Source organism: Poecilia latipinna, unplaced genomic scaffold, assembly GCF_001443285.1.
Source record: "Poecilia latipinna isolate Pla-1442-1.1 unplaced genomic scaffold, P_latipinna-1.0 Scaffold867, whole genome shotgun sequence".
Taxonomy (NCBI): Eukaryota; Metazoa; Chordata; class Actinopteri; order Cyprinodontiformes; family Poeciliidae; genus Poecilia; species Poecilia latipinna.
This window is the reverse complement of record NW_015113483.1, coordinates 61146-75526: the sequence shown is the minus strand read 5'-3', so window position 1 is coordinate 75526 and position 14381 is coordinate 61146. Positions and strand designations below refer to the sequence as shown.

The window sequence follows — 14381 nt, the reverse complement described above, 5'->3', positions numbered from 1 at the left end:
TGTTGCTTTATTGTCCAAATTAGACAGTGCATTTTGCACTCTCACTATACTAACTTGTTAAACTTGAAGGTACCACTAAGTCTGCTTTTAATTCTAGATGCTCTTTCTCAATGCACCCTGCATAGAAGGGAGATCCAGCTAAATAAGAAAAAAAAAGAAAACATAGGGCACATTTTAGGAATGACAATTAATGCTGATGCAGTTTTTCTCCTTGGGGATCATGAAGATGGTGGGGATTCATCTCAATTAGATGCTAAACAAGTAACCACATGCTAGAAGCAGAGAGGGAGCCAAGGAATTGCAAAGAAAATCCCAATTCATACTTTTTTTTTGTTCTTTTTGTAAGAAAATTATCATAAAACTTTCAAGAAATCCATGTTTTGTGGTGAGGATTTTCTTTTTGGCCACACAGAAGCTATAAATCCTTGAAGCGGTGACACTTCTCCCCACAATTTGGTTAAGCCAGTCCGGCTGTGAGGTCAGAACTGTATCTGTATGCCAATCCAGTACCAATTTAGCTCCGGTGTGAAGTCATATATCTCACCCAAACGCTTCCACATCAAGATTTTATCTGCATCGTGAAGGGTTCCCATGGGAAGTTTGTGTGACACCGACATCCACAGATGCTAGAGCGCTGCTGTCTACATGATCTGTGGGATGGATTTGGAGAACCACAGGTGAAAGCAGCACAAAATGTTTATTCATTTTACACAAATTGACTTACAAACGAGAATCTAGGAACACGATTACTATCAAAAACCGGCTTAGAAGGAAGCCCGCCAATCAGATTCTGTTAGAGGTCCAGAAGAGTTACTAGAGGCACAATAAGGGTTCCTTGATGTCTGCTGACATGAAGAGTTCAAACTTAAGTTCACACCACCAGAGAAAATTGACTTAAAGTTCAAGAACAGAGTATGTTGATCCAACTGAACACACTAATCAGAAAAAAAACTATTTTTAGATATAAATTTTACAGATTTGCTGAGAATGTATTGACTGACAGTGCAAGGATAAAAGAAAGCAAAATATCATCTGGGAACTCAGAACTATTTTCTCTGTGCGAGTCTTGTTTTTGTGTTCCTTAGTTGTGCTGACAGATTGTTATAATTAAATTTGTGCATCATTAAGATCCCTGCCATCTCTCATATTCTTATATTGTCACATTCAACTAAAACATTTTCTGTTTTGTCAGTTGCCAAAATTTGTAGTGTTTGCTAAATGTCAAAAATAATGAGAGAGATAAATTGTTGCAAGTGTACACTGCACTGGACTTCAACAGCGTCGTTGTTCATTTGAAAAATCAATTTTTGCCCCAGTTTGAAATTTCCTCTGAATATCTCCAGATGTTGCTACAATGTTTCTACACAATCTTCCTTCCTTCCTCATGACGCCTTTTACACTGTGAACACCACCAGTGTTTTCTGCAGCGTGATGCTTCCACCCCTGTACTTTACAGTCAGACATAGTCAGATAACAGTACAAACATCACGGTGTTTTCCACTGAGTGCATTTGCAAAGTGTAATCTGACTTTTACTGTAGCTTGTGGAGAACCGACTTCTTCTTCTTTTCTGATTGGTCTTTCAGCCTGTCAGTGCAGAACCCAACTGATGCTGTGGATAGAAACACATGCTGCTGCTAGCTTCAGTCCGCTTCTTCCAGCCTCTTTTGTTCAGAGGCTGAACAAAAGAGGTTCAACACAAGCGGTTGGTTTAGGGGTCTAGCAGAATTTGATTTAGGTCCCCTCTTACTATTAGCAACTTCAAAACAACAGTTTTATTCCAGACCAGAAGGAATCTGAATGGACGGGCCATGTTTGATGGAAAGTCAGTGACGAAGATGTATTTCTGAACAAGTCAAGCTCAAACACAAAGAAATGATTAAATTTGTGTAGAACAAACAACACAAAACTGATAGCAGCAGATTATTACTATTAAGGATTATTTTTTGTCTATTTCTCTAACTCTTAAGACAAATTTTTAAGCTATTTAAAACCTAATAGTACTGTCAGTCTCAATAAACGGGGACAGATTTTTGGTTGACCGGGATTTTGAGGGCTCCAGATGTCAAAGATGCCTCAATAAAAGCTTAACAGTTTAATGAAATGTTGAAAGAAATCCTGAGTGAGCTTGTCATTATCAATTAATGTGAGGATTACCATAGAACGAAACAACAAACCGTGTCTGTCCTGCAAGAGCTCCAAAGAGCATGACTGGAATAAATCAAAATGCCCTGAGAACTGCCGGGGGCCAAGACATGACCCTTGTGTGGCATTTGCGGTTTCCTATGCCGGGTGTTTGGTGTTCGTCTGTAGCTGGATTGTTTTTAGTCGGAACCCAGAGGAGTCGGCTTTTAGCTGCGAGCCTCGGCCGCAGAGAAACCTCAAGATCCTCTGTTTCCATCACACAAAAAAGCAAACTGGGAATTTCACCGTGAGCTTCTCTCTCCCACAGGCGGATGCATCGATGCCCTTTAGTACAGTCAATTTTTTACACCTTCATGCAAAACGGAAGCTCCCCATTGGTTAAAGTCACACTCCACCCTCCGCCTTCTTTACCCTGGTTTCCCGGGCAACCATGTCAGGGTGGAGAAAAAGAGCAAATCATGTGAGGGCAAAGCATCTTTCTCTCCATCTCCCCCCCACTCTGTCTCTCTTCCTCTCTCTCTCTCTCTCTTGCTGTCATTCTCTCCGTCTCAGTGTGTGTACGTATAAAAGCGTCTCAGAGCTTTCACCTCAATCTGAGCTCTCTGTGGCTTTGTGGGGCAGGCGGGAGCAGGACTCAGGCACGCCACCAAAGGGCATCCCTCTGAGCCATTTCTTTGACCTTCCCTCTCTGCTTTCCCCACCGCCCCCCCACCCCCACCCCGAGTTCCTTCTCCTCCCTCCGATGTGTCGCGGGTTTCCCCCCTCATCTCCTCCTCACCCTTCCTCTCACTGAACGTCTCCGCTCTGCCTAGACGGTGGCTGCATCGATGCAAAATGGGTTGTGGCAATTCCTCAGCCACCAGCACCTCGGGAGGGGGTGAGTGTTTCAGGAATCTCCGTGTGGATGTGTCAGTCAGCGGTGTGATGGCTGGTTGGTGAGCGAGAGGCTGTCACCGTCTCTGCGGGAAGGAGGAGAAGGTGTTTTGGGGGTACATGAAGTCTGTCGGGGGGAAACGCTTACGCTCAGGAAGCGCATCTTTGTGGGTGCATGCTGGTTACTTGACTTCATTCATGAAAACATCTTCTGCCCTGTCTAAAAATCTTTCTTGCTCTATATTAATGACAAGAAATTTACAGAATCCTTCTTGCATTTTGCAATTATGTTCACATTTAAGAGTTAATACCCTGAAGATGCAGATGCTGAGTCCAGTTTGGCAAAAGCCCTGATCTAAGACTCGACTGCATCTATACAAACATCTTGACTTTCATACAGTTGCAACATCTGGGCATTTCTTTTTAGTTTGTCTGGGGTTTTTCCGTCGCTGTCTTGCCTTCCAAGGCAAAACTGACATTCACTCATCCTTGTCTCCCCACTTGACGGATACAGAGTGTGTCCTGAACGCAGGCGCCTCTGAAATACTAAATCAACTCCTGACTTTGATTCGTAAAAACCTGAAGGACACGTGTGAATGGAGGATATTCTCTTATCAAATTGTTTTTCTAACCCTCACCCAGATGTCCTGCTTATCTCCCCCCCAGCACATCTCACTCACTTGGCTCAGACTGTTTTAAATTACACCTGAGAAAATCTCCAGGGTCGCGTACACACACACACACACACACCAGCAATACTGTCTAGGTAATAATTAGTTTGAAGTATCTGCAGAATTACCTCACCAGCACCACTGCCCATTAAAGCAGCGTGATGAGTGTGTTTGTGCTTGTGCAAACGTGAGTGTGCTTGCAGGTACCTAATCAGTGCTTGCCAGGCGTGTTGACGTAGCAGCCGGATCCAAATGTGATCCACGCTGAGGTTCCACGGCCTGTAAACAACACCTAAGTACCTCCCTGTGGGCTGGACCTTGTTTGTCCGTGACAGGCGGACTTCTTCGGTCGGCCTCATCAATTTTTCATTGACTTAGTCTCAGAGGTCAGCGATCAGAAGAGTGTCAAGGGCGTGTGTGTGCGTGTGTGTGGTGTGTGTCATCCTGTCACTCTGACAAATTGGGAATTGCAGCGGCTCTCGTTTGTCCACGCCAGCTGATGCCAGGCCTGTGTCAAAGGACAAAATTAAATCAACTATAGCCAGATGTTTCTGTCAGACCAATCAAACTCACTTTATATATAGTTATAGATATTTGCTTTATTATTGTAGATTGTTGGATAATGAAGAAAATAAAAACACCCATACGAAACTTAACTTTTGGTTTGGTTCTGGATGGTACTAAGGCACTTCATAAACAATCAGAACTCTTTTGATTGCATTTTCTCAGTGCAGGCTAATGAAGAAATTCCTCCTTTGGTTTTGTTTTCTGCACAGCTGCAGCAATATGTCTGAGCTTCATTTAAAAACCCTCCATGCATTTCACGTAACAATAAAACACTGAAGCAGTTTGTGAGGAAGACCAGGGCAGGCTTCGTCATCAGGAATCACTTTGAGTCACGTTGTCATAAGAAAGCATTCAAGAGCATCTCATGAATTACAATACCAACAAAGAATATAACATTATTTCTGGAACTTATTTTAAAAAGTGAAGCTCATTCATACCCCTCTATGTTCATTCAGTCAAGAATTTCACAAAAGATTAACAAAAAAAAAAAAAAAAAAAACTACTTACAAGGGGTCAGTTTTGAAAAAAGTGTATTTTTTTATCGTTTAAAATTGCATATGAGATGTTTACACTCTGAAACTCTAATAATAAGTGGAAAAATATTCATAAGCAATACAGCAAATATATGCTCCTCATAATTGCTGGCCAGCTTTTGGCTTGTTTCCACAAGTATTTTTGCTATTTTTGAATCTATGGGCATATCCCTAATCTTCAACCCAGATTATTTAGTCAGAAGAAACATGTTGGGTAAAGTAAAATATTATAGGTAACACTATCTTGTGTTTGGTGACACTTAAATCTATGACACCAGTCGCTGTCCACATCTTCTGAATCTCTCTCAAATTCTTGAAAGGACTTTGTATCATAATCCTCCAGTGGCTCACAGGTTATCAGGCTGCTTCTGCACCTTTTCTCTTCCACATTTTTTTCTTCCTCTTCACCTTTATAAAAAATAAGCTTGGATACGTCACTTCTTTGGCAATTTTGTTCACCCATAACCATCACAATGAGGAGAAAATAAACTCTTAAGTTATGCAACTCTGTGTGTAACAAATCCAACAATAATTTCACTTTTCACATTTTAAAAATTTTTGAAATTTGTGAAATTCTGCTGTGAAAAAGCCACGCATCACGACCTGGCTGCGTTTTTTTATTCTCAGTGTGCCTTCATCTTTAAAAATTAAAACCAGAACCAGCTTAATATTTATGTGCAACATAGAAGTAAATATTCCCATTTTTTGATAATAAAAATCTGAATCCTAACCACTGCGGAGGTCACTGAAGAAGCTGTGAAAGTCAAGTCGGACAAGATCATCATGAATTCGAGCCTGGCCCTTATCGAGTTCACTCAAATGACCGCACTATATGTCACATTGTTCAACCCAAGCCTTGTGCTCGCAGATGTGCAGCCTCGGATATGAATGAGCTTTTGTTGAGGGCACTGAAAAGGCCTCTTTGTCGCTTTAGCGCACTAGAAACCTTTGCAGATCTCTATATAGACAGAAATATTCTCCACGATTTTCCTGCTTCGTTTTCTATGATTTCACGTTCAGGTTGATGCTTCCAGGATAAGTTTGGCACAAGTACAGATAAAAACTGGTTGAAGAACAATCCTATGCATGTCTTTCTACACTGTTGTTGAATGGAGCTGTGTGTACAGTACAAAGGAGGAGGAGGTTAAATTATCCTCCAGCTTAACATCATCACTTTAGAGCCTGTGCATCAGGAATGAAGAAGTGCTAATTGGCTCATCTAGGAGTTAAACAGCCTTGAGCTTTCCACTGGTGTCACTGGAACTGAGGCTTCTTGTGCTGCTCTCCATACTGTAGGTTCTTTGGCAGTGGAGCTGAAAACCAAAAGCAATTTTAAGCTACATGAGCGACATCAGGACTCTAAACTGAACTGAGTCAAAGTTTCAAAGGCAAAACAACAAAAAAAAAAAGAATGATCACACTGTTCAATTCAATGCTTACTTGTGAGCAACAAAATCATCAAAAGGCACTTAATGAGACAAATGTGTCCAGTTCATATCCAATCATCTAGTTGCATACAGTTCAGTTGAAATGCAATACAGTCATAACAGGTTAAATATTTAATTGGTAATATTATGAAGACACATCTAGCAGCTCAACATTAGCTGTTCTCTGTGCTGACCAGAAGACTGGAAGGAGACACACACACAGTAAAAACAGAGCACAGAAACACCGAGTCAGGAGTTCTGTTGAGGGAAAAGAAACAAATAAAAAAGAGAGAAGATGTGGTTTATAGTTGAAATGTCAGTGGCACTCTGCAGGACAGAAATGCAGCTGACCTAAGAGGCACTGTGACAGAATTATTTCTATACAAGAACAAACAAAACGAGCAAATATATTTAATATAATATATATTTTTTAAGTTGCTCTCCACTATAAAGAGATGCTAAAAGCACTGAAATATGAGTACTTTTAAAAAGAAAACAAAGTTAAGTACAAATGATAGCATTGTCTTCTTCAGAAAGACGAGACAGGTAAAACTAAAATACCAACAGAATATATTTTCTATGCAGCGGAAAAAAAGAGAGTGCACATGTGTAATGTTTGCGAGATTTTTTCCAGATACACTGTCTGGGAGAAAGGCACAGCTAAGCTGAAGGACTGAGCTGGGAGTACTTTCTACATGGAAGAAAAACACAGAGAACACACATTCTTGAAAGAAACAATATCTGTATGTGGCTCCAACCAAAACAGTTCTTTTGTCTGCGTTTTGTCCTATCATTAGAATGTAAAATACTTGTTTCTATATAAAAAAAAAAAAATAAAAAAAATAAGAACAGCCGCTCTGAGCGGCTGTGTTTCTTTGGGTCTGCTGAAAAACTGAGTTGCAAAACAACTCATTAACTTCAGCAGCCATCTTGAATGTTTTTAATAATTGTAGCCTTAAGACGCACTGTCGCATTATCTAATCAAAGTCCAAATTCGTGTGAAATCTGTCGCTTAACTTAGACAGATTTCACATGGAGCTGTCTTAATGATTGAGGTCGTTTTGACTTTCGCTCAGTGACGGCGCATCGTCGTCACGCTTGAGGCTTTAAAAGCAGAAAGAAAAAGGTTTACATTCACCCTTAATAAAGTGAGTCTAATGCCAGCATCCTATTATTGTCTGTCCTTGATTCAGTGATTCTGAACACAGAAATTAAAAGTTAGTAATGAAACATTCTTCCTCCATTAGGTATGATGGTTGGGTTAAATTGTGTTCATTTGTTTTCTGTTCTCAGGGCCAGCAGAAGCCTCCAAAGATGTGTAAGTACATGAGTCATTTTTAAGAATTTGAAAAAATTTACAAAGCTCTGTAGGACATAAATCAAAGCTAAAATCAAGTTTCTGGTAAAATTTGCAATCATTGCCTTCAAGTTTTTATAGCAAAAGTAGTGCAATTGTGAAATAGAACAGAAATTATGCATGGCTTTCAAAAAGAAGGTTTCTGTTAAAAGAAAGGCATAACTAGTGTCAATCAATGTCTGACGCAAAATACAAGTGCATTTCAATAAATTATTACGTAAAAGTTAATCTAAAATCTATTGAATTTGTGGCAGGTATATTGAACATTTGAAAAAAAATCTATTTTGTTTGTGTATTTGAGGGCTCATTCTGGGGCGTTTTTTTTTTTTTCCATTAATACTTTTCTGAAAAGGACAGGAGAAGCAACATTACTAAAGCCTTAACTGGAAAAATTGATAATGGGTGTACTTGAATTTTAATTTTATTCTATTTTTTTCAAACTGTGTGCTTTTCATTTTAGTAGTACTTCCCAGAAAACAGCCTTGGTGGGTCCCAAAAAGCTACTTATCGATCAATTTTCTTGTCAGTGTTAAAATGAAAATCAAACATGTGTTAAGACTCAACCACAGTGAAGGAATACATATTAACCTGGTCAGGATTTAGATTTCCAGTAAAAAAAATAGATTAATTCACTGTAACAGGGATAAATTTACAAGCAGGTGTGTGTCTACTTTGTACCTTAAATCAGCATGTATGTTTCCTGGAAGCCATCTGAGCAGCCAGGTTCAGCCCTTGAGAGCTGACTGACGAGTGCTAACTACCTGAAGCTAATCAGAGCTTCCTAAAACTGAACTACGCATCAAAATATCACAAACAAATGTAGACCACACTCATTTTGTCGCATACATACAAACTCTTTCTTTATCTATCTACTGCAATGCCCGTCAAAAAGGACTTCCTAACCCATTTCTCCGAACCCTGATTTCATCCTTTGGTTTTACCAATCAAGCAGAGTAAGCATGCTAGGTCAAGTCTTTAGGGACCCACAAAGTGGTCGAATCCCAGCGGTCTACTTTAGTGCCTACTTAGTTCCTTCCAAGATGAAACAAACAAACAAAACAAGCACACGCTCGCATTTTATGTTCAAAAGAAAAGAATCTGCAAACAGAACAGCCTCCAAGCTGAGTATTTTTGGTGTTTTGTCCCCGGCGCAGCTTCATGTGAGCTCTGCGACAACAACACGCTGCAAGCAGCTGATTGTTCAATAACCTCAGCTGAAACGATAATTGCCAATTCCATGTGCCGCATCGTCAGCTGCTGCCACCGGGGAATGATCCGTATTCCCTGCGGCTCGCCGTAAATGTTCCGCAGCGCAGCTGAAACAAAACACACCCAGGAGTCCAGCGGCCTCTTCTTCTCAGAGCTTCAGGTGTTTTTGTGCCAGGCTGTGAACGCTGACCTGACCTGTGATTCTTCTCTCAATCAGGACAGAAGATCCCTCGGCAGACGATGAGAAAAGAAGGTATTCTGTTGACGCTTCTGAGGTTTTCGGTTGACATGTAGCTTTTTGTGAAACAATCAGTATTTTCTGCAAGAACTGTAACCAACAACATCTGCTAGTAAGGCAGATAGTATTATATATATAAAAAAGTATTCATATCCCTTTAACTTCCTTTTATTTTGTCTCATTTCAACCTGTTAACTTTGACCAACGCCTTTGTTTTTGCTCATTAAAAGCTTCTAAACAGCACGATACTGCCACCACCATGTTTCACAATGGGTATAGTGTTTTTTGGTGTTCTAAATAATGCCAACATGTAGGCAAGAATTTAAGTTTTCCACGTGAACTGAGCATATTCTTCCACATGCTTGCCATGTCTCCTTCATGGCTTCTTGCGAACTGCAAACAGGACTTCTTCTTCTCCTGACTGTTTATAGATTCAGGGACTTTCGAAGTCAATCCGTTTCATATAACTTCATTTAAATGAACATAGTAAAGGTTTAATTAATGCTCTTCTTGTTACATTTTTCACTTTTAAGTGGACAATCATTTCTTGGTAGGCTTACCATTATGTTATACTTTTTCTACTTCCATATGATGGATTGAACAGAGCTCTGTGAAATGTTTAAAGCTCGGAAAATTGTTTTGTAACCCAATTCTGCTTTAAATGGCTCAATGACACCTTTTCTGACTATAAAATAAGCTGAAGACAAAAGTGTGCAATATTCTCAAGATTTTTGAAATATTTTTTTTCTTCCATTTTTTCAGTCTTTTGGTTCTAAAAAAAAATCTGAAAAAGTTCAAGAGAATTTTTCACAAAGGACTGAAATTTCTTAAGAGTTGAAACTAAAATAAAATAAATTCTATGAACATATTATTGTTAGCTGAATTTAATCTTACTGTTTCTACTCAAAATATAACTCTGACAAATTACATTGCACTAACATAATGTCTTCTCCTGTCCTCAGGAATTATGGCGGTGTGTATGTGGGTCTGCCTGCGGACCTGACCACAGTAGCTGCTAGTCAGTCTAAATCCACACAGAAAGGTGAACATCTGCTGCACACGTTCTAATTTTAAACAACTTTGACATTGAAGTGTATTTATGAGGCACATCTGAACATAGACGCTTAATAATCTCCATCAGATGAGCTACAGCAACATGCAAAGCAGCCACTCACCTCATTGTCAGAGTCCAAAAATTTGATCCGTTAAAAGAAAAATATGTCAACCTTGAAAATGTTCATGCTATTTATTAGCTCTGTTTGCAAAGTGGACAGTGAAACTGATTCAATTCAAGAAGCAGCAATGTACTGGAAAATCATAATACAGGGTATTTTTCTTCTTTCTTTTACATTTTTTGTGCTGTTTTAGTTGTCCTTGCTGAAGTTTGATAAAACCGATTGTATTTTGAGACGTATCATTCCCTATTTTAACTGATCTCTATCAGTTTTGAAGAGAAACAGAAAGATCAGAGACGGTAAAAGATTGAAAATGTCAAACAATGTCCCTACAAATAACTTGTTGCTGTGCATTTTTCTTCTTCTTCTTCTTACAGACTAGCAGCTACAGAATGGAGTCCAAAACAGGTACCTGAAAAAACAATAATACAGATTATTTGGCTGTTTCTTTTTGTTTTTTTCAAAATGATCCAGAACCAAAAATATTCATTACCGCAACATTTTCTCTGTTTAAAAATTTCTAATGGGACCACTGACAATATTTATACTAGATGTTTACAATAATAATAAAAAAAAACAATCCAGTTATGGATTAATTGGGATGAGCACTAAATAAACTTCAGAAATGTATTTCTTGGTAAGGACAAGTTCAGGAAGCTAAATTCCTGGAAGCATTTAAATTAAGATTAGAAATGCATATGCTAAAGAAAAATATGCATTTTCTTATAATTACCTAAATGTTCGAATATTATAATTACATAAAACGATGTTAAGTTGTAAGAGTAATTAAAAAATTGTACATTCATTATCTGAAATGTATTAAACCACTGCATGGCCATGTGTTGCAGTACAGTTTGAATTTGCTTTGTACCTCAGCCTTACCCATAAGTCAGTGGGCGGGGCTACAATGTGAAGTTGACTTGTGCTGGTTAACCAATCAGATGTCTGATGAGCCACAGTGACAACTGAAACAAGTAAATAATGCTAGAACAATTATTTGTCATTTCATGTGACTAACTGAAGTTTTAATCACAGATTTAAATATTTAGTTATTTATTTATTCAGTTAATTATCTACCAGGTATCGTATTTAATGTAATCATGACAGTTTAATCACATGCATAAAAAGTTATTTGGACTGAGTTCATTTTAGCTCTACATGAAAAGCTAACTCAAAAACTGTTGACTTTTATATTGTTTGGTCTCAACAGGACCCTACAGTTGAGTCACCCAGAGACCGTCACATTACAAGCAGAGAGCATCTCGCCGCTCTGGTTCTGGTAGAAAATGGACTAAATAAGGACTTCCAGAGTCACACTGAGCAAAAGACAGGAACTAGCAGAGCGACAGAAGGTGGAGTGATGTTTGGATGCATACAGCATCAGCCACCGCCCTTTATCCTTGAGAACAAAAGACGAAGAAAGAGGAATCCCAGACAGGCGCCCCACGCTGCGAGGAGCAGCTGAAGGTGGTATCAGTGGACCCGCTCCCCCCTCTCTCTGTCTCTCCCTCTCAGGAAACGATGGAGGATACAGCCAACTTCACAGTTGAATGTGTGGGAATCACACAATCTCCCCAAACTCCCTTGGCAATAATATTTTCTGCTAATTATATCACTACAGTGCATAAATGCTTAATTGCAAAGTAGACTGAACGTGTTGCTGGTGATGAAAATAGAATTTATTGCAATCAAGGACCTGCTGTTGCATTGGGAAAGTGAGATATTATTCTCAATAATCGCTCTCAGAGCTGAAATGAAGCTTGTTTTACACGATGTTCTGGGTGTGGTCACCTAACCTCATTCCATGCAACGATTTTATGTATCTGTCGTGCTTGTTCTCCCTTCAGCATTATGATTTTTTTTTGCTCAAAAAAAAAGAAGCTCAGAATACAATACCTTTAAAGCCAAAAATGGGAGATTTTCTTAAAGTTTTCATAAGCTGAACTGGCAACTTCTTTTCTCACACCACAGCATAAATGTAGATTTGCAAAAACAGCCTAATCTTGGAAGAGACTGAAAGGAAGCAGCTCAAAAAGAAACATAGAAACGGTGAATCCGTCTTCAATCCTTCCCCCCCGCCCCCCACACTATATAACTGAACTCCATGTTGTTTAGTCAGTGTGTAATATTTGAAAGAAAATATGTGTTGAATTGTGCAATTTTCTTTTTGTCAACAAACACCACAAGAAAAGATGAAAATGAAGTTTTTATTGAAGTACAGCTTATATTGTGATATTTACTGTGCCTTGCGGAGACGTTCCCACCCCTTAAACGTCTTCACATTTTGTCACGTTGCCAGAAACACCAGTGGATTTTATTGAGATTTTCTGTGATTATCCAACACAAAGTGGTGCACTGTTAAAAAAAAAAAAAAAAAAAATATCATGCATGGCTTTCGAGTCCTTTTATAGATTAAAACTTGAAAATTATGCTAGTCCATCACATAAAATCCTAATAAAACACAGCAAAGTTTGTGGTTACATTATGAGAAAATGTGAGAACATTCAAGAGATGGGAATACTTTATCAAAGCTTTTTAAACTCTTTGTACCCTTTATATTTGCAAATTATTGACTACTGAATCAAATCATGTTTCGTTCTGCTAAGCGGCATGTCAAAAGTGTGCAGAAATGTTTGATCAGTGTGGGGGATTAAAAAAAAAAAAGAGAATCTGGAAATAAACTCAAGAAGAATCTACAGAAATTCTATTCTGACTTGCTAAGAGCACAAATGAGTAAAGATTTCCAATGAGGAAATATGGAAATCCATCTATTTTGGACTTCTGTGATGTACTTGCAGTCTGTACAGGTTCTTTGTACCCCGCTCTTTGCCTAATGGGATTTTCTCCAACACCTCTGCAAACCCTGAACATGGATAAGAGAATATTGAAAAGGAATAAACTGAATGAATTTTTAATGTTTCTCTGTGGCTTTAGGACAGCATCCCTAGCTGAATACTAAGTCAAGAATATTTTTTTTGCAGACATCTTGTAGCTTTTGAAATAACCAAAAGCTACAAATAAATTAATCCGGCAAGTTCATGTAATCTTTTTTGGACGACATCAAGATGTTTGAGCCTTGCGATGCCTCCAACATTGTGCGCATCACAGCGAAATGCTACCGGTTGATGAGGAAAACAGCAGATCCTCACACCCTCTGCATAAATATAGTTGTGGACAAGATCACTGGTGCCTATTGTTCTTGCAAGGCTGGGTAAGTCGGGCATTCATGGTTTTAAGGGTTCCTTTTGAAATCAGTGATTTCTGTTGTTGGCAAATGTTTGAGTGTGCCTAGACCTGATAGACTGTACTCGGTGCTAGCGTGGCTAACACGATTACAGTTTCCTAAAAAGCCTTTTCAGGTAAAATAAAATCATTAATGTGTGTCAGATATGGTACACATTGCATATTGATCTGTTTAGCTAATGTAAGACTGTGTAACAGACAGGCTTCAAGGTGTAGAAGTATCGTACTGCCATTATGCTGTACTTAGCTAAAAGGTTTTCATAATGGATGTTTTTATTACTGAAGCTGTAATGCAGAATCTCAAATGGATAAACAATCACTCAAAAATATCTCCATTCACTAAACACAAAGAAAGCAAAGCAATAATACTTAACACCAGCACACACTCCTTTGTTCTTATTGATCCTACGACGGTTGAGCTGCAAAAGCTTTGATCCAAGCGAAGCATTCCGTTTCAGATACCCCACTGACAGTGGAGAACCATTCTTTTTCGAGTCCTGACGCAAAAACTTTATGCCGGTCTGCTAGTCCACAATGTACATTGGCATGTGTTAGCATGTGTCTACTACTGTAGCTTGTGTTTGTGAGACGGTCACGCACGTGGTAGCTGCGCTGGGACGTGAAATGGGCATTAGCCAATGAAACGCGGCCCCTGTGTTAAGGTCCATGACGTATCAGCGCATTTAATCGATAATAACACGCTTTTTTATTACTGGAAACCATATTCAAATATCTATCAAAGCTACATTTATAAACAACTGTATTTTTAAGTATGTTTTTAATACATAGTTCACCATATTTAAATATGCTTAGTGGCTATAACAATAGAATAGGAATGGAATATTCTGATGTCGAGGTAATTTATTTAATAAATTATTTAGTAATATCAATACATATTTTATAACTATACAAACACAAATAAAAAATGATTATAATGACACAAA

General features: G+C 38.7%; 1 protein-coding gene across 1 annotated transcript; it reads left to right on the top strand.

The window, feature by feature from the left end:
• Positions 1 to 2624: 2624 nt before the first annotated feature.
• On the top strand, positions 2625 to 13109 carry c25h12orf75 (chromosome 25 C12orf75 homolog). The gene is made up of 6 exons (XM_015048209.1): positions 2625 to 3021; positions 7509 to 7533; positions 8999 to 9034; positions 9982 to 10061; positions 10572 to 10602; positions 11405 to 13109. Exons 1-5 carry the CDS (start codon positions 2979 to 2981, stop codon positions 10574 to 10576), a joined length of 189 nt encoding a protein of 62 aa, XP_014903695.1. The 5' UTR covers positions 2625 to 2978; the 3' UTR covers positions 10577 to 10602; positions 11405 to 13109.
• Positions 13110 to 14381: the final 1272 nt, after the last annotated feature.